This window comes from Vombatus ursinus, unplaced genomic scaffold (genome assembly GCF_900497805.2).
Source record: "Vombatus ursinus unplaced genomic scaffold, bare-nosed wombat genome assembly UNPS02014171.1, whole genome shotgun sequence".
NCBI lineage: Eukaryota > Metazoa > Chordata > Mammalia > Diprotodontia > Vombatidae > Vombatus > Vombatus ursinus.
In genome coordinates this window covers 4,676,338-4,697,498 of record NW_020953949.1, presented here as the reverse complement: position 1 = coordinate 4,697,498, position 21,161 = coordinate 4,676,338, and the positions used below count along the sequence as shown (strand labels likewise).

Sequence of the window (21,161 nt, the reverse complement as noted above, 5' to 3'; positions counted from 1 at the left end):
CCCCCACCAACCTTTTGACTTTGTTTCAATATTTCCTATTGCCTCATTGAGCTGATGCGTTCTGTTTCTCCCATCCTAATTTTACAAGCATTCAGTTCTTGAATGAGATTTTCCACCATCTGTTCTAATGTGTCAGCTTTCCTATTTTTCCTCCCTGGCTATACTATTCTGTATCATCTTCTTTTATTTCTTCTAGATACTCCTACAGTTTATTTGGCCAGCATGTTTTTTCTTCAAAGCTTTCCCTGGACTTGTTGTAGGATTCTTTCCAGGATTTACCCCTTCAGTGTCCCTCAAACCAAGGCATTTCCTTCTGGCATTCAGCAATTTTCTTGGTTTGCTCAACTCATCTGTCTTAGTACCTTGGGTGAGGGACCTGCACTTGTGTCAACCTCCTCAACTGAATGGCATGGACAGAGTTTTCCTGGTCCTGATTATGGAAGCCTAGAGAAGCCCCATCCTTCAACGGATTCTGGGGTTCCTTCAGTGCTGGGCTCTGTCTCAGGGCATCCTCTTGTCACCAGACACCAGGACCTCCCCCTACTTTAGGCTCTGCTTGGCATCTTCCTCCCTGTGCTTATACTCAGGGACTATTCCTTTATTAAGCTCCTTCTACAAGTGCCTACTTGAGCTGGATATTATCTGGGGTCATTCTCCCAAAGCTGGGCTTGGGTAATCAGTGCCATAATAGACCCTGCCTGGGACTCCCTGGGTCTGCTCTCTGTTATAGGCTTCAGGAATAGTTCAGTCTGGGCTAGGGTCACTGCCAGGCTCAGCCTGCTAGTGCCAAGTGGCCCTGGGCAGCGTCTCCTGGGACTCCACTTTCCACCAAGGTCCTGGTTTCCACTGTTTATCCCAGGGTCTCCATAGGACTCCAGAGGTCCCCCTTTGTTTTCCTAAGCAGGGTGATTCTCCATATTTCTTTGTGATTTTTAGAGTGATGCATTTCTAATTCTCACTGGAGTGTTTGCAGAGGACCTGGGCTCTTACATGTACTAGCAAGTCCCCATCTTCCCACAATTCCCTTTCATATTTGTTGATATTTATTAAGTTCATAATGAAAAAGGAAATTTTTTTAAAAGGACAAAATGGAAAGAACATGAAAGTAAAGAGAAAAATGTTTGGGACAGAAGTTAAGGATACTGTGATGGGAAAGGGAGATAAAGGACAAAAGGTAGCAAAAAGACAAAAAAGATGAAGAGTAAGAAGAATATACAAAGAAGAGAAAGTGGTTATATTAAAAAAATAGGCTTTAATCTGTAACCATACTTACAAGCTGAATGAGACGTGGGCATCGTGCATAAAGCACAAACATGTGAGCACATAGCACATCTCCAGAGTCCATCTGAAACTGCACATCACTCAGGTGGGGGTTGTTGACCATTGCACCAAAATCAGCAGATAGCAAACTAAGTGACAGCTGAAAAAATAAAAGGGATGAAAACATCCATTTTCTACTTCTCTAACAAAGAGGCTAATCTATTCCAACCAGTCTCACTACAATATAATGGTAGGATGACATTATGACAAATGGAAGCTTCACATCTAACGAATTTCAAATCTAATTATTTAGGATAAACACTTCGGAGGATAGATATGCTGGCTATTTCAGTTAAGGAAAACTGGAAGGTATTCACAGATGAATGGGTGGCCCTGCTGACCAAAATGTAAAGAAAATACACACCAATGACAACCATTTCTTGGCTCTTTAGGCCAGTGTCATGAAGTCATTCCCATAAAAATCCACAGAGCAAATACTTCACGAAGAAGCCAATTATGTGGATTAGGGACATTAGGACATTAGACATTAGTACAAATGGTTTTGGTCATACTTTAGGTGGCAGGACAGTAACAATTCTTGGTGGCCTTCTACTGACTTAGGGCAAAAGCTATCATAGGTATAGCTATAGATGAAGAGAAGTGATCTTCTATAGCAAAGATTCTTAATCTGAGGTCTGTGAACTTTTTAAAAAAATTATTTTGATAACTGTATTTCAATATATTTGGTTTCCTCTGTAAAATCTTACATATTCTATTTCATGCATGTAAAAACATTATTCTGAGATGGCATCCGTGAAACAATATAGGTTAAGAATATCTATTCTTTAAGTAGAATCAAGAGAGTAGATGTGAAGCAACTTAGCAAGTCCATTTTACCATGCACACAAAGCAACTGCAGCTGACAGTAACTGGGACAAACCAAGGAAAACGTTAAACTAAAAAAAATTATAAATCTAACAGCCATACGTTGTATTAATACAGCAGTTTAAGATTTGAAAAGCACGTGACAAATTCTCTCATTTCATTCTCACAACAACCCTTTGAAGGAGGTGCTATTATTATCCCCATTTCACATAAGGGAGAACTGAGGCTGACAGTGGATAAGTGACTTTTGCTCAGGGTCATACAGGTAATAAGCATTTGAGGCACTTACTAAAAAGGAGCTGTAGGGAACAGATTTACAGTTTCATGTGCAATCCTTTTTTTTTTTAGTCTTCTTTGTATATGAAAGTGTTCATGTTTGATCATTTTCTAGTTCATGATTTTTAAAAATTAAGAATAAGTAAAAAGAATTATAACACTTTGAAAAAAATAAACCCTTACTGCAGAATTGCTGTTTCTCCAGTGTTTCTTCTCTCTGGGTGATAAGACAAATCCAGTCAACGGAAGATCACAGGACTCCAGATCTTTCCCTTATGAAAGTGCAGATGAAAAGAAAAATCACATTCTAAGCAAGAAAAAATAGCAAAATCAAATACTAGGGACACAGAGAAACTGTCTCAGGATGAAATCAGGCTGCGAAAGCCTTGGGTGCTTATAATGATCAGACTATTTACTTATGATTTTAAAAATCACAAAAATGAAAAAATTACATTATATGGGATGGTATTCTGGTAGAGGGGAGTAGAAGGGATAGCTAGAGAAGGAACTTTAGGTGATACAATAATAAAGACATCAATAAAAATTTTCTTTAAAAGTTGCTTTAAAGGGCAGCTAGGTGACGCAGTGAATACAGCTCTGGCCTTGGAGTCAGGAGGACCTGAGCTCAAATCCAGCTTCAGACATTTGACACTTACTAGCTGTGTGACCCTGGGCAAGTCACTTAACCCTGATTGCCTCACCAAAAATCAAAAAATAAATAAATAAAAATAAAAAGTTGCTTTACATACAGCATCATTTAATCATTACAATCACCTTACAGTTGTTAGTGCACACGTGATTTCCCCCATTTTACTGAAGGGGAAACTAGGGCTCTTGGAGGTTACTTGACTTGCCCAAGACCAGAGGTTAGCAAATGGTAGAGCTGAAATTTGATTCTAAGACCAGTGCTCTCTTCACTATATCACATTTCCTCATGGATGAGATTTCCTTATCACACAAGTAAAAAAAATTAACATCTCACAAAACATTTTTGCCAGCCTGCCCTCCCAACAAGCAGGTACATTTTTAGAAAAATAAATAAGACCATTCTAAACTATTACTTGCCCTTGGAAAATGTTTTGTTTTATTTTCCAGGCTGAGGGATGTAAGCATAGCCACAACTGCTCATTTCACATTTAACTGTGTGGCTCAAATGGAAGCAACTACAGAGATGAGGTTGCTCTCACATGAAATTTCAAAGTAGTTTAGAATTTCCTAAACCAAGAAACAATCTCCGTGGACTATCACAGCCAAAGTTAAATGAATAACGCGTCTCTGGAGGGCTGTGGAAAACGGGCCTGACCACAAGGGTCTTACCTGATAGACTTCTGGAATGGGTCTCAGCACCGCTGTTCCACTGGGTGAGAGTCAGCCCTTCTCCGGCCAGATCGATAAGGACCTGCAGAGTCTGATGGTCTTTCTGGCTACCGGAAAGTGACTGCCTCCTGGAATTAGGCTCTTCTGGAGTTTTAAAGTTAAAGCCTTCAGAAGTGGGATCACTGAAGGCAGGAAGGTCTTGCACATCTGGCTTGGACTGGCTAAATGCCATTAATGGCAGCAGGGGCCCCCTTTCTGAATTCTAAAATAAACCAAAACCCAACCCAATTACATTATTATATTTATTGATGTTGGCTGAGCAGCTATATGATACATTGTACAAAAGGTAGGTACAATAAATATTGTCCCTATTCTACAGATGAGGAAACTGAGTTGCAGGGAGACAGACTTCATAGCTAGTAAGCTAGTCAGAGGAAGATTTGAACTCAGGTTTCTTCTGACCCTAAGTTCAGTGCCCTTTCCATTGTACTACACTACCTCCTCTAATACCAGGAATCTGAACAACAGCGTGCATTTCTATACAGCTTTAAGATTTACCAAATGCTTTTTATTTACTTATTTAAAGCTTTTTATTCTTAAAGTAAGCAACAATACTGGTATGTACGAATGCCCTTAGAGAGGGATTTAGTTACAGGGAAAATACCTGAAAGGTACCTAGTTCCCAAGTAAATCTGAATGACCACTGGGTTCTAGGCTCTAAGGGTTGGAAGGACCCTCAGGGAACTTCTGTCCATCTTTCTGATTCCACAAAGGGCTATTCCTAAACTCCTCTATTTGATTCTCAAACTTATACCCAAGAAAGTTCCTGAAGGGAAGATACAATAAGCCACATATCTGTAGTGATACTGATTTAGAAAATCAAAGGCATGTCTACTTGGAAGAGATCAAAATTAAGGAAGGAGGGAAATGAAATCTCACATATCTCCTTCTCTTGGTGCTATAAACTACATCTACTATAGCTTCTTCTGACTATCATTTCAAAATAAAGTCAATAATATATCATAAACCCCACTCACTTCAGAACCCTATTATAATGTTATATTTGTGAAATGAACTGGATGGTCAACAACCATCTGAGTAAACCCTTGAGCCTCTTAAGTGTCAGTATGTTTACCATGTTATTTATAATTTTGTTCCTATGGAAAGCTATATGGTTGTTTCACCTCATACCATCTATCAATGAATGTTAGGCCAGTGTATCTATATATTAACCAGACTTACATATATAGTTGTTCTACCTGTAACTGGCTAGAAGTAAGAGTCAGACTTATCTCATAGGTCCTTACCTTGTAAAATAAGCACTTTATAGATAAAAAAACTGAATCCTAAAGTACTCCAACTTCCACAGTCAATGGCAGTGCCAGGAGAAGTGCCCTAACACCTAGGAGAACTCTGTATCCATTAGCTCTACCCCAACATCTCCACAAGATGTGATCATGGGAAAAATCTCACCTTCGTAGGTTTCCAGGGTAAAATAGGAGGGTCTAATCCTTTAGTATAAAAAGACTCCAGAGGCCAAGCTCCTGTCAAAGAGCTGCCCTTCCACAGAATGCCTTGTTTTTCTTCAGGCTGCAGCAGACACCAAGGTGCCTTGCCCATCTCTTCTTTCAAAATTTTGCTCAATGGAAGGGGTGGAGTGCTGGATAACTGGAATTCCTCCGTGAGTAGAATAGCAATTCGATCCTGTATCTGTTGAAGGTAAGTCTCTGAATCTTGAACTAACAATTGAGGTGGGGAAACAAGTTTCCTCTTACGACTTTTCTTCTCTAAAGATAAACAGAAAACAATATGGATCAATAACAGAATGAATCTACTGACACTGAAATCTGTACAGCAACATGTTCTGAATGAATAAAATGAAAAAGAACCTAGGATCTCTTATGACCTAATGTAGCACTACTCTCACGTACCTGCTCCTGGCCTTATGTTGTTTGGAAACACATTTCCAAGATTATCATTTGTCACTGTCTTAGATTGCTCCATCAGAGAATGGGACATTGCCATTGCAACAAGGAGGTCCTCTGACATGGCCTCTGTCTTGGATATCTTCCGCCTTTTCTGTGGTTTCTTTTCATTGGTTGACCCTTTCCTCTTTGACTCGCTAACTGGTTTGCTGAAAACAAAGAGCCACAAAAGAAAAGTTAATAAGGATTAGAGTATGGGGCAGCTAGGTGGTGCAGTGGATAGAACACCAACCCTGCAGACAGGAGGACCTGAGTTCAAATCTGGCCTCTGACACAACACTCTGAGCAACTCACTTAACCCCAATTGCCTCACAAAAAAAAAAAAAAAAAAGATTAGAGTAGTGAACTACTTTATAATATTGTACTATTCAATCCAGATTTTAGAAGGCAGAAGTCAAATGTCAAAGCAGTAACTAAACAATTCAACTCTTCAAACATTTGAAACATGTTTCTGCTGTGCTATTAACTTTTCTTATTTTCCCACTTTGTTCAAGATTCTAAAATCTCAAGAAAAAAAAAAAGGATGTTGCTTAATACTGAGCAAATATTCTATGTTAGTATAGAATATTCTATATTTAGGGCTACTGGTCTCAACCCAGGCTTTCTTTTTTTCAGGAACAAAAACAAATCTTCTGACAAATATCCATAATCAAGCAAAACAGATTTCTCACCTGGTCAAGTCCAAAAAATATCTTATTCTGCACCCTGAGTCTACTACCTCATCACCAGACCTCTGGAATGGTGATTGGTCATTGCACAGATCAGAGTTAAGTCTTTCAAAGTTGCTGTTATTGTATAAATTGTTTTCCTGGTTTTGCTCACTTCATTCTATATCAGTTTATCCAAGTATTTGCAGTTTTTTTTTAAATCATCCCTTTCATCTTTTTTTAAAACAGCATGATGATACCTCCATTACATTCCAATACTACATTTTGTTTTGCCATTTTCTAATTGATGGGCACTCCCTTGGTTTCTAGATTTTTGCCACCACAGAAGAGGTGTTATTAATATTTTTATATATTTGGGTCCTTTTACTCTTTCTTTGATATCTCTGAGGTTTGATATCCAGTAGTATCACTGATCAAAGGTGACCCAGTGATCAAATAGATACAAAGCACAGTTTAGTAGCTTTGGGGGGTAGAGCTCCAAATTGCTTTCCAGACAGCTAGACTAATTCACAGCTCCACCAGTAGTGAGCTAATTAATTATTAATTAGTGAGTCTGTTTTTTAATAGCCCTTCCAACATTTGTCATTTTCCTTCTTGGTCAACTCTGTCAATCTGATAGGTGTGAGATAGAACTTCAGGGCAGCTTTAAATTCATTTTTCTAATTATTAGTGATTTAGAGCATTTTTTTCCATATACCTATTGATAGCTTGGATTTTTTTTCCCTTTGAAAAATGTCTTTCATAGTCTTTGACCATTTGTCAATGGGAGAATATCAGCTGAGTTTTCCAGTAAACACATTTAAAGATGATTTATGGTAATTCTGCTCAGATCAGATGTGAAAATATTCTATAATTAAGTTTAGAATTACAGACACCCATAATAGCCCAATCCCTGCTTTCCCTGTACCCCACCAATCATTTCTACAGAAAATTCTGATGCCTCTTTGGAGAATTCCCTTCATAGATAGGTAAGAAAGGATCCCTTTCTTCATGCAGATGTACTTTCTACCCTCCCAGCCCCAAGGAAAATTACTTCCAATAACTGAATTATAGATTTCCTGCCAAAATCTTGAATTTTTCACCAGACCAAATAATCATCAAGAAATATAATATGGTTTCTTTTATTCCAAAACTTTACAAACAGTCTGCGCTTCCCCCTCCTAGCAAATCAAGCACTAAATCAACCAGACAAGTTGCTTGCATGGCTGTGTCCACAGGCCACAAGAGTAGAAGACTCCCAAGAAAGTCTCAGTGTCCAGGATTGTCAAAAAGTCCTAGGGTAGTGAATTTACCTGCCCTCCTTCTCCTCACCTCATCATGAGAAACCCCAGATCACAGGAGCTCATAGGGGCTCAGTCTGTCCTGAGATGCTAGAGAAGGCAATGAAAATCCAGCCCTTGAAACCTCAAAGATTCAGGGAGGCTTAATCCGGGGAGATTCAGGTGGGCACAGGAACCCAGGGGACAAAGGACAAGACTAAGCAGGGGCAACCAACTCCCCCAGAAGTACAGCAAAGACTGAAGTCTGGCCCTGGCAGAAAGCCCCAATCTGAGAACTAAAGTTAGGGCATTAATTTTAAAAAAAAAACAACCCACCAAACTGTGTAAAAAATTAGTGGCTATAAATCCTAACTACAAGCACAGACGCAAAAGAAAAAAAATGGATGTCCCAAGAACTACATGAATACCTAGAAGAAATAAGCAAGAGATTACAAAATGAAATTGAAGCTTTGGAAGAAAGAATTAAAAGAAGAATAAGTAGCTTAGAAGAGAAAGTGGCTCTTCCCCAAGAAAAGGTCTCCCTGAAAACCAGAAGAGACCAAACAGAAATCAATTACTCCATACAAAGAAATGTTAGAACAAAATTAAAAAATTGAAAAAAATAAAATAAAATATAAGATATCTGATATAAAAATGACTTAGAAAACAGGCCAAGGAGAAAATTTAAGAATCATTATACTTCTTGAAAACCATTGTAAAAAAAAAAAAAGCCTTGGGCATCATATCTCAAGAAAGTATAGCTCAAAATTGCCTACATCTATTAGAACCAGAGGGCCAAGTGAAGAAAGAATCCACAGACTACTTCCTAAAGGTGTCATCAAAAGGAAAAGTCCCAAGAATATCATAGTCAAAATTTAGAGTTCCCACAAAACTTTACACAAAACTCTTACAAAAACAAAATTCAGAGTTCCATTCAGAAAGGAATTCAAGTACCCAGGACCAAGTCAGCATCACACACGATCTGGCAGTTTCTAAGAGCCAGAGGAGATCATGGAATATACTAATTCCAAAAGACAAAAGATTTGGCCTTACAATCAAAAATAATTTATGTTGCAAAACACAAGTATAATCTAAAAGGGGAAAAAATGGACCTTCAATGAAACAGAGGACTTTTAAGCATTTTCTGATGAAAAGAGCAAAGATGAGTAGGAACTTTGAAATACAAACACAAAACTCTAGAGAAACTAAGAAAGGTAAATTTAATTGAGCAATTGGAAGTAATGCTAATATTCTGTTACGGGGATAAGACAAAAGCATCTCTTCAGATCTTTATATCTTCAAAAGGTATTTGAGGGAGTTAAACACGAAAAATGAAGGTGTGGAATGGTTCTGTTCTTAGTATTTGAAGAGGGGGAAAAAAGGGAGGGTAAAGCAGGAATACCCTGGCAAGGGGGTAGAACTTGCTATTTCCCTAACTGTAATGTGAGATAAGAATGTATAAACTGGAGGCAGGGCTGTAGGAGCAGGCATGAGCCTTACTATTATCTGACTGAAACAGATAAAAGAAGAAGTGATAACCACAAGATGCAAAGACATACTTTTTTTTTCTCATTTCTTTCTCTCTACCCTAATGGTGGAGAGGGGCTGCAAGAGGAGGGAGAGTTTTCAATAGTAACATTTACAAAAGAAAAAGGTCATTGAAACATTTTTTTAAATGCACGGTTCAAAAGGAAGTACAGATGATTAGGACAGATTCAAAAGTCAGCAAGTAGAATTAAATACTTTTTATTTTTAAAAAGCAAGTGATGTGACATGGAGATTCATAGCTAAAAATAGAGTCTTCTTTATGTGCTGTGATATGTACATAGAAATCCTCTTTTTTGGCATTTAAGTTCAAAATAAAATATGAAATATTTAAAAATAAATGAAAATAATTGGATTTAAAGATTCCAAGCTAGTACTCCCTACAGCTAAACTTAGCAATATTACCAAATGGCACAACTAAGTCAATATACTGGCTTATCTATCAGGTTTTCTTTGATAATTTGGGTTGAAGGAGCATAACTGGTGGGATTTTCTGGCTGAAGAGGTTACAATGGGCATCTGAGACTAGAAATAGGCTAGACACAGGGGTGGGGAACCTGCAGCCTCCAGGCCACATGTGTCCCTCTAGGTCCTCAAGTGCAGCCCTTTGACTGAATCCAAACTTCACAGAACAAATCCCCTTAATAAAAGGATTTGTTCTATAAAACTTGGACTCAATGAAAAGGCTGCACCCAAGGACCTAGAGGGCCACATGTGGCCTGGAGGCCACAGGTTCCCCACCCCTGGCTGGCAGAAGAAATAAATAAAGCTGCAACACTTAGAATTATCTTTGGGGTGTCAAACCCAAACACCACTTTCCCTATACTGAATTAGTCATTAGGCATTCTGTGTGGCTGATGCGAATGTTTTTGAGCTCTCTGGATGGGGTGGATGAGAAGGTCCCTGGTCTATACCTCTGGAGGTCTATACCCCTGGACCATCTTGAAAGATCCCAGGGAAGTTCTGTGCGTCCTAAATCTAGTGAAAACCCTCTAAGTGAATCAGAAACTTCCAAGGTAACTTGGAACCTCCCTGTCTGCTTAGGGGTCCTTTATTTTGTGCCTGCTGTCCAAAACTTATCCTGTTGGGATATGTGGAAGGAAACAATGGTCTGAGAAACTACAACCTATAGGCAAAATGACATCAAATCTATAGCTGTGGAAATCTCCCTCCAAAGTAAAGCTACCAGCCAGATGGCACAGAGGATATGGTGCTGGGCCTGAAGTCAGGAGAATTCATCCTCCTGAGTTCAAATCTGGCCTCAGATACTTAACTAGCTGTGTGACCCTGGGCAAGTCACTTAACCTTATTTGCCTCAGTTCCTCATCTATAAATACAAAAGCTGGAGAAGGAAATGGCAAATCACTCTAGTATCTTTTCCAAGAAAACTCCAAAAGAAGTCACAAAGAGTCAGATGTGACTAAAATGACTGAATAACAACAACAAATAGCTACTATACCCTTACTGTTATACACAACAAAAGGTTCAATGTTCTTTCAAGAACACCAAAATTATTACTGTTTTTTTACTGATAATGGAGCACTTCACATATACACATTTGCTCTTTTTTTCTTCTTGTATTTAAAAAAAATAAAGGACATTTTTATCTATGTGAGACAGTCTAAGTGTATTCCTACTAGACAAAGGGATGGCTCAGATAAAGCCTCAAAATGTCCAACATAGGCAGACCCATTCATTCCTGTTTCTTTCATCCTTCTCTGTTGATGGCCAATGATGGCCAGATATCACTGTGATCAATACCACTATGTATATTGGTGGACCAGGTAAAAAAAAAGTCAACTGCCTTTGGTCCCTTATCCCCTACAGCCAATTTCTCCCTAATTTTTGCTTCAGCATTCACAGCAAAGAATTATCAAATAAAAACGAGTCTGGGCAACTTAGCTATGTTAAGCACTGAGACCTATTGTTGAACAATAGGAAAAAAGTTTACCCTGTCTTCAGGTTTGGGTGGCCCCCACTCCAAAAAACAGAACTTATTTTCCTAACTGTAACCAAATTGCACTACACTAGCATTAAAGCATTTAATTCATGCAAATATTTTCCTAAATGGTTCCAAAATTCTATTTAAAACTTGAGAGCTTGAGAGCTATTGACACATCTGATTGCTCTGCAATTTTGGCAATTTGCCTAGTATTAATAGATATGACAGACGGGTTGTTTCCGTTGAAGGGAAACTTTACAGTTCAACAGGTTAAACTGCAGAATCACAGGAATTATTTGTTATTTACAGACAAAGAACCATATGATTAGAGAGGTTCTCATGAGAGTGCCTATCATACCTTCAGGAAGAGCCACCACTAAACCATTCCAGATAAATGACTATTCTAATTTCAAAGTCCTCGAGAGGAGGAAAGCCTGTAATATACCATTTGCTTATTATGAACATGACTTATTCCTTCCTCAAATCATTTACTCTTCAGTAGGAATTATGTGTCAACTTAATACTTTAATCAAGGTGGGTGGCCCTGGATGTTTGATTTGTTTCTCAAAAAATGTGAAAAGTCTATAAAATAATAAAATAAACCACACTTCCAGTTTTAAGAAAACAAAGGACAACAAAATTGCATTACTGAACTTCTTCACTCTTTCCATGACTCACCTTGATGCTGATGGGAAGTTCTCATCAGGCTGAAATGTCTGCAGCCTGACTGCCTGGACTAGTTGCTGGGGAGAAACTTCCATCTTGACCGCACACTGTTTCAAATGACTATTTCTGCTCTTTGAAGTAGTGAATGGCTTGCCGCAGATTGGGCATTCTGGGATCTTGGGTGCAATAGAGGCAGGTTCCAGTGACTTCTCTGACTCATCTAAGCATCTACAGAAGAAAACGCAAAATAAAAAATCCTTTATGGCATGGTACATTATGACAAAAATTTAGAAAACATGTGAAAACATGAAAACATTTCACAACAAACAGCATATAAACCATGTGCCCTGTTATAAAGAGTCTCTGTATAAGAATTGGGCAACCTCTTAGACCAGGGCTTCTTAAACTTTTTCCACTCATGACATCTTTGCGCCCAAGAAATTTTTATGTGACCCCATGCACATAGGTATACAAAACAGGTATATAAATCAAACATTTACTGATAGTAAATCATAAAGAAATTTTCTTTAAAACAATTCTTTGATATACATATAGTTTTACCATTTATTAAAGATGAAAACAAATTTATATACTAATGAGATTGATGTGCTTGCTTATTTTTACATAAAGAATTAAATCTTGGTGGAATACTTGATACTGCGGGACAGAGAGCATCTTCAAAGTTTTTCAGAATTGACTGATATTTTTATTTTATAATTGTCAATGCTGTATTCAGAACAAAGGCTGCAGTGAAGTCACATGATGCAACACAGACTAGCGCTGCCAGAAACACCTCGGATTCATTACACATTTGATTTTCAATTAATTTTTGGTCATCGCATGTTCAGAAACCTTCTACTGTTGCCAAATTTTTCACAATCCCCCACATTCATTTACACAACCCCATATGGGGTGGTAACCCACAGTTTTAAGAACTGCTATGCTTAGACTAAGGAGCACAGACCAAGTATATGAGGAGGAAGTTGGGGGAAGGAAAGCAGAGTTTTGGTCAGTGACGTTTCCATTAACAAGTGTTCTTTTCAGCAACAAAGTATAATTAGTATTAATATTATAAAGCTTCCAAGATTAACATCATAGCAAATACAACACTGATGTGGCCATTAAACTAGATGGTAACCTAGAGATGCAACAATGTAAGCTGGTCTAACCTGTTAACATGTTGTTCCCTTCGAACAGCATTCATGGCTGAGAGATCCTTCTGACAAATCTGACAGAAAAACAAACCCTCCTGCTCCAGACTGTCTGAATTCTGTGGGGTCTCCTGACCAAATTCCTGCTGTAAAGCCAAGGCCAGAGCTGCGTCACTCTCTGTCACAGTAAGCCCCGGCATATTTCCTAAGGGGAAAAAAAATAAATCTTCTTAAAGGGAAAATTTCTCTCTAGAAATTTACATTTTAAAATCATGGCATAATAATGGCAGGAGGGACCTTAGAGATAATTTAGTCCAACCCTTTCATCTTTACAGAGTTTTAAAAAAGGTTTTCTTGGGAAAAAAAAAAAAAAAGATTTTCTTGGCTGCTAGGACACGCGGACCCCAGTCAACCTAGTCAATTGAAGAACATTAGAATCCAACATTAGTCCACTGACTAAATTCTTATGAGCTAGATAACATACTCTTGCAAAACGATAAATGGCTTAATCTTTGTCTCAAACAAAAGAGGAGGAAACATATCTCTCTCCTCTCAGTAGAGAAGTATGGCATTAAAGATGCAAAAATGAGGGACAGACTGACACAGATTACTGAGATTTATTAAGGGAGAAGGGTGTGTGTGCAAGATAAAGACAAATAGTAAAAAAAAAAATTAAAGATAAGGAAAAAATGGTAAAGCCCCTTCTCATTTCATGTGGTGTCAAATGACAGGCCAGTGAGTACCACTAAGTGGAAAAGACTCTATATACCAAACCAAGTGACTAGAAAGCTTGGCTATCGAATACTAAGGCTCCAGTTGTCCAAGACCTGCCACAGATTTAGTGAAGGCAAAATGCAGGAATGACAAGTCTAAAGCACTTGCTTTTTATCTTCCCTGTATTGGCTGAAAGGTAATGCTTCAGATACCATATATTTACTGGGTTGCTGATTAGATGGTGGGAACTAACTTTTCTCTAAATCCACATTCTTTCCTTGAATCTCAACCTTTAATATTATGAAGTGTTTACATCTCAATCACAAAGGGCAGAACTTTGAATCCACTTGGCCCAATGCTGAAGTCCTTCCCTTATCTAAAAGACAAATTATGATTGATGTCTAGAGGCCAGGGACATCATCTGCCTGATGGGTCTGATGTACATCAATGGAGCGAACAGTTCTAGTCTTAAGATAGATCTCAAATAAATGGACCGATAACTCCATTCCCATAGACAATGTTAACGCTGACTATTGCTATAGATCCAACATCAGGCTAATTACCCCATGCCTTTTCCCTTTGTATTCTCTTAACAGAGAGGTGGATTTGCACTGCTTAGGATGTAAGAAAGACTGGAGACCATCTCAAATCTGAGAAACAATACTAGGTATCCTACCTTCTATTCCCTAATTGTAACCTCTTGACTCTGTTCAGAAGATACCTTACCACTGTTCTGTGTATCCTCCTCCTGACTGGATTCTGAGACGTTTTCTTTAAGTACAGTCTCCACTGAACAATCTTCAGGGGCATGTTTCAACCTTTCTGGATCTGTTCTCTTGAACTGCTGCATTTTTCGCAATACCAGCTCTGCTGCCCGGGGTTTGGAGACACTTGGTAACAAAGCAGTCAAACAGTGTGATGCTGTCTGAGAAGAATCATCTACAACACCTACTGACAGGGAAAAAATATATATAAAACTATTCATCTTATACAGAGTAATAACATCCTGTTCTAAAATACAAGGTAAAGCAGTCTATTTTAAATATAGCCCTCATTGACATATTCTCTGATTCTTAAGTCTGAATAGTATTTTTTATTGACAACGGATTTGGAGCTTTTCTCACAGAGATAGTATTGAGAGAGAGAAAAAAATAAAAAGTACACAGCAGAGAACAAAAGAAAACTTAGAAGGAAGCATAGAAAAGCAGGGTAGTTTTGAAAGTGATGTGTAATATTTATTACATAGTTTTTCAAAAAAAGGAAACAGTGTGAAATGGAAATTCATGGTTTTATACTGAATCTTCTTTTTTATGTGTGTGTGTCTTTTTGTATTTAAATTCAAAATGAATAAAAATTTTTTTTGAAAAAATTTTAAAATGATGAGCAGGATACTTTCAGAAAGACCTGGAAAAAATTACTTGAACTGATACAAAGTAAACCAGAGCAGAACCAGAAGAACATTTTACACAGTAACAGCATTGTTGTACAATGATCAACTGTGAATAATTTAGCTATTCTCAGCAATACAAAGATCCAAGATCATTCTGAAGGAATTATGATGAAAAATGCTATCCACCTCCAGAGGAGAACTGATAGAGTCTGAATGTAGATCAAAGCATATTATTTTTTACTTTATTGTTTTCATGGGGTTTTTTTGGTCTGTTTTCTTTTACAACATAACAAAATATGTTTGCATGTCTGCAATATATAACCTATATAAAATTGCTTGCTTTCCCATTGAGGGAGGAGGGGAAGGAGGGAGAGAATTTGGAACTCCACATCTTTAAAAAAAGAAATGTTAAGTTTTGTTTTTATGAGTAATTGGAAAAAATTAAATATTGAAATCAGAGATTAAAAGAAAACAGGAATTTTAATTTGTTTACCTGTCCAGGTTTTTGGCTGACTTGGTTGTGGCCCAGGTTCTTTCTGAGTGGCTGCAAGAATGTCTCCCTCTCTTTTTGAAGTAGAGGCCACTCTGCTTTCATGGGAAGTGACTTCACATCTTCCTTCATTCCCTGGTGCTGGACCTCTCTTGCCCAGCTCTGTTTTCTTTTCTGTGGAGTCATGGCTGATTTTGGTCTTAGGAGGAAGTTTGGTCCTTTTCAATTTGCTTTTTGTTTGAATGCTACTAGCCTCCTTCTGAGTCCTTGTTTCTCCTAGGTCTTCTTTGGCCCCTTTCTTCCTCACCCTTCGAAGAAGTTTGGAGCATAGTTCATTAAAATCATCATCTGATTCATCCATCAACTATTTTTTTTAACACATTCAGATTGATATCCAGAGGAGAATCAGTATATGCATACAAAGATGAGAATATGAGTAAAACTGTAAGTATAAATCTATTTATACACAGTATAAATCCAAGACTTATCTTTGTTTTCGTGCCTCTGTTCTTCCCACCAGGACACTTTCACAGTAAGTATATCTATGTTTTAAGGAGAGCAAAATATATTTCTTTGCCCTCCATAGTAGTTTAAAACATTTCTCTTCAGTCTGGGCATTAAGTTAAGCACAATCTTTTAGGTTTCCCCCGGAAGAATTTCTTGTTTTCCAACACAAACTTCTAAAGCAGAGTATGGACCCACTTGGAACTCAGGTGATTATCTCAGATCTCCATGGCAGTGAAATAAGCTTGGTTAATTATCTAGAGTCTACTTCTGTATCTGTAGGAAACAAAAAAAAATATTTAAATGAAATTTAAGTTTTGTCATCTTATGCCATTCCTTTCCAACAAGGACTGGAGCTTAAGGGGGAGGCTGAGTCTTCAAAGCAGCAATATCCCTTTCAAAACACTGAAGCACCACCAAGGGAGTGTTACAATAAGCACTAACAACAAAACTACAACTGGAAAACAGGCTGGCAAAAATGTGGTTTGAACCAACATTTCATACCATACACCACAGTAAGCTCCAAATGGATTGTAAGACTTAGATAGAAAATAAAGTAGAAGAGGGCAGCTAGGTGGCACAGTGGATAGAGCACCAGCTCTGGAGTCAGGAGGACCTGAGTTCAAATCCGGCCTTGGATATTTGACACTTATTAGCCGTGTGACCCTAGGCAAGTCACTTACCCCCAATTGCCTCACCACCACCCCCCCAAAAAAAATAAAGTATATGGGCAGAGAAGAAGATATTTTTCACAACTATGGACAGGGGAAGAGTTCTTGACCAAATAAAAGATACAGAGGATCACAGAAGACAAAACAATTATGATCATACAAAATTGAAAAACTTTTTGTACAAACAAAATCAAGGCAGTTAAATTTGGAAGGGAAACAGTTAGCTGGAGGAAAACATTTGCTGATAAAGATCTGATATATAATATACAAGGAAACAAATATGAATATACATAAACAAGAGCCATTCCTGATAGTCAAAGGATGTGAACAGGCATTTTTCAAAAGCAAACTATCAACAGCCACATGAAAAAAGTGCTACAAATCACTAATTATTAGAAAGATATAAATTAAAACAACTTGAAAGTTCCACCTCACACTCATCAGATTGGCAAAGATAACAAAAATGGAAAATGTTGGAGGGGATATGAGAGGACAGGCACATTAGTAGAGCTGTGAACTGTCCAGTCATTCTGGAAAGCAATTTGGAAATATATACCTAAAGTCACTGAACTGCCCCAGTTGTCTAAAGGTAAAACAAACTGATCTTAGTAAGCAAATATTAAAACAAAACTCAAAGGAAAATTGGGATATTTTATCTTTGTATCTCCAGCAACCAAAATAGCATAAGGACATATATTAAGTTCTTAATGTTTGTGGAACTGAATCAAGTTAGCAAGTTTCTTCAGCATCAATCACGTATAAAGCAACAATATATATTGTAATATAACATAGCAACAAAACTTGGCTCAAAAACATCCAATGGCCTTTTCTCAATCCTCATTCTCCTTGACTTCTCTGCTGCCTTTGCCACAGTTGATCACCCTCTCCTCCCTGATATTCTCTTCTCTCTGGGTTTTTAGGATGCTACTCTCTCCTGGTTCTCCTCCTACCAATCACACCACTCCCCAGCCTCTTTTGCTGGATCCTCATCCAGGTTATGCCATTAACCATGGGTGTCTCACAGAGTTCTGTCCTGGGCCATCTTCTCTTCTCCCTATATACTACTTCACTTGATCTCATCAGCTCCCATGGATTTAATTATCAACTCTATGCTGATGATTCTCAAATCTACCTATCCTGCCCTAACTTCTCTCTTGACCTCTAGGCTCACATCTCCAAGTGTCTATTAGACATTTTTAAGTGGATGTCCTGGAAACATCTTAAACTCAACATATCCAAAACTGAATTCATCTAAACCTTCCTCCTTTCCAAATTTTCCTATTATTATGAGGGCACCACCATTCTCTCAGTCCCTCAGGCTCTCAACCTAGGTGTCATCTTCCATTTTACTATCTCTCACCACCCCCCGTATTAAATACATTAGTAAAACCTGTCGATTTCATTTTTACAACATCTCTAGAATACAACACCTTCTGTCTGACACTGCCACCGCCCTGATATAGGCCCTCATATTATGCCTGGACTACTGCAATAGCCTGCTGGTTGGCTGGCCTGCCACTACTCTCTACCACAATCCATGCTCTATTTAGATGCCAAAGCAATTTTCCTAAAGAGCAAGTCCAACTATGTCACTCCCTTACTCCATTAACTCCAGGGGCTCTCTGTCTCACCTCCAGGATTAAATCTAAAATTCCCCGTTGATGTTCAAAACCCTTCATAACCTATTGCCCCTAATCCTCTCAAATACATACCTTTCCCTTTTTCTTACACCTTATAATCCACTGCTCCTCTCCATATACACACCCTCCTTCAAAGACAGACAGACAGACACGTAGACACACACACACCCTCATTATAGTGACACTGGACTCCTTGTTGTTCCATAAACAAAACATTCCATCTCTCAACTCCAGGCATTTTCTGTTTGGCTGGTTTTTTTCATTTGTTTTTGCTAGGCAATGGGGTTAAGTGACTTTGCCCACGGTCACACAGCTAGTAAGTGTCAAGTGTCTAAGACTAGATTTGAACTCAGGTCCTCCTGACTCCAGGGCCGGTACTCTATCCACTGTACCACCTAGCTGCCCCCAGCATTTTCATTAGCTGTCTCCCATGCCTGTAATTCTTTTTCCTCGCATCTCTACATCCTGGCTTCTGCAGCTTCCTTCAAGTTCCAGCTAAAATCCCACCTTCTTCAGGATGCTTTTCCCAATCCCTCATCATTCTAGTGCCTTCCCTCTGTTGATGATTTCCTATTTATCCTGTATATAGCTTGTTTCTACATAATTGTTTGCTTGTTATTTCCCCCATTAGATTATGAGCTCAAGAATCTTTTGCTTTCTTTGTACCTCAAGCACTTAGCACAGTGCCTGGCACATAGTAGGAGGTCCTTAATAAATAAATGCTTATTGACTGAGTGGCTGATACATTTCTTTTTTTTTGTTAAGGAAAGGAAAAATACTAATGTGTATGACTGAATATACTACCAGCCTTCATCACTCTTCTATGCTATCTTACTTGACTGTTTGAAGTTATTAAATTGTGAGTATGCTGAAGATTTGTATTAGTTGCTGAAATAAAGTTCAATAAGTATTTATTAAGCATTTACTACATACAAAGCACTGTGCTATTCTATGAGGATTACAAGAAAAATTAATCCCTCCCATGAAGCTTAAATTTGATATGATACTACATGAAAAAAATAGAAAATATTGTGAGGAGGGAAAGTAAAAGAAATATTGAATTCTCAAGCAAATGCTGCCTCTTCCCAAAAGCCAAGGCTCAGGACCAGGAAGCTCCTGAAGTGTCTGTGGGTTTAGGAGAATAGTAAAGAGACATTCAAATTAATTCTGGTTATTAGAGAAGCTTCCACAGCCCTTGGACTATGGACACATCAAGAAGAGAGGCAGAGAAGTAAAGAAGAGACAAAAAAAAAAAAAGAAGTGAAAGGAGAGACAAGAGGAATGAAAAATTGGGAGAGGGCAAACAAACGACATGAAAGACTGGTGGAAGAGAGGACACAAGAGGGAGAAGACTCCTTTAATACAAATTTTCCATGGCTCTGCATCCCTCAACCTGTTGAAATTCTACCCATTCACGAAAACTTTCCTGATCTCCCTCCCTTCTCCTAAACACCATAGTCCTCTGGGCACCTAGCCTTACAGAATTCAGTCTCGTGTTCTCTGTACACTTGTCATCCCACTCCTCAGCTACTCGCTACTATACAGTGAGCTCCTTGGGTGCAGGGACATCTTTGTAACCCTCTCAGTGCTGATCACTGATGTACAGGAGCACATTTGTCAAATGAATGATCAAATGGAAGACAAGGCACGGAAGAAAGGAAGAGACTGGAGAAGAGGCACTTGGCCCAGGGATGCCAAGACTTATGCCTCTATTTTACAAAGCATTATGTACATACAGTAAGTAAAAACCGGGGTAATGGAAGGCACTGAGTTCTCTAAACACTGGCAAGTCAGCCTGGACTCCCTAGAACCAGCACATGCCAGTCAGTCTCTAACAAGGCCCAAAGCCCCTAAACAGCCTCCTCACACCGGGAACACCAGGATTCCCCCGGCCGGCAGTGACAGCACCAGGCACCAGGATAGGGCCGGCTGACAGGCCACGTTCCGGGGTCGCCCCAGGTTGCATTTCCCGAAAGGGGGGCTTCAGAGCACTAACTGGGCCCCACCGCCCTCATTCCCCAAACCCACCCTGGGTCCAGCCGCGCAGGGGACGTGCCCGGGCGTGCCGGGGGGCAGTGGGGAAGAGCCGACGGCTCTGCAAACAGACCCAGGCCACCAGCATAAAAAGAACGGAAAAAAAGGACTGCCCGTCTGCCTCGCAAGGGGCAGGAAGGTGCCCAACGGCCCACGTCACGGAGTCAAGGGAGGATAGCGACTTCTACCACGCAATCTTCCCACCCCTTCGCGCCGCTTCTCCTACCCCAAGGGCTCCGGCAACTGTGACTGCCTCCTCTGCAAACGACCTCGTCCTCGCCCGCGCAGGCGCAGGCGCGTTACCTCCTGCGCAGGCGCGCTGCCTCCCTCTCTCGCCGCTGGGCACGTCGGCGCAAGCGCGGTCACCGGGGTCTCCCACAGCGCATTTCGGAAGCGTCCCTGGGGAGGGCTGCGAAGCCAGAGTGTCCAGGGCGAGCCTCCCGGGCGCTGGGGTAGTGGCCAGGAATGGAGCGGTTGTGGCTTGGGATTTAGCCAACAGACTTTAGCTCCTGGAGGAAAAAGATTTGGGGGTCATTTACTCTCGTCACCTCCACTTTCTCAATGGCCGCTGTTCCACCCCTTGAAATCTGACTGCCGACCCACTAACACCTCCCTCACCCCCGCTCCAAAAAAAACACAAAAAACAGTTACCATTGATTAACTGGGAGATAAGGCCTTTTCTCTGGCCCCAAACGGCTTGGCCTCCTTGCGTCCATGGACCCTGCCCACCTCCCTCCGGTCAAGTGCACAAGCAGCCTACTATG

At 39.5% G+C, this 21,161-nt stretch overlaps 1 protein-coding gene across 3 annotated transcripts in view; it reads right to left on the bottom strand.

Moving 5' to 3' along the window:
- Positions 1-20,683, bottom strand: part of SLX4 (SLX4 structure-specific endonuclease subunit) — a 42,141-nt gene extending 21,458 nt beyond the window's left edge. The window contains exons 1-10 of one of the 3 annotated variants that reach the window (XM_027859696.1): positions 20,624-20,683; positions 15,552-16,328; positions 14,395-14,619; positions 12,973-13,159; positions 11,816-12,031; positions 5,670-5,872; positions 5,212-5,525; positions 3,739-4,000; positions 2,605-2,693; positions 1,274-1,420 (exon numbers count right to left, since the gene is read on the bottom strand). In XM_027859696.1, coding sequence (XP_027715497.1) covers positions 1,274-1,420; positions 2,605-2,693; positions 3,739-4,000; positions 5,212-5,525; positions 5,670-5,872; positions 11,816-12,031; positions 12,973-13,159; positions 14,395-14,619; positions 15,552-15,909 — 2,001 coding nt within the window. In that variant the 5' untranslated portion in view covers positions 15,910-16,328; positions 20,624-20,683. Of the gene's footprint in view, positions 1-1,273; positions 1,421-2,604; positions 2,694-3,738; positions 4,001-5,211; positions 5,526-5,669; positions 5,873-11,815; positions 12,032-12,972; positions 13,160-14,394; positions 14,620-15,551; positions 16,329-20,391; positions 20,464-20,623 lie in introns of those variants that run through there. The other 2 variants (XM_027859698.1, XM_027859697.1) reach the window with 2 other exon arrangements.
- Positions 20,684-21,161: the final 478 nt, after the last annotated feature.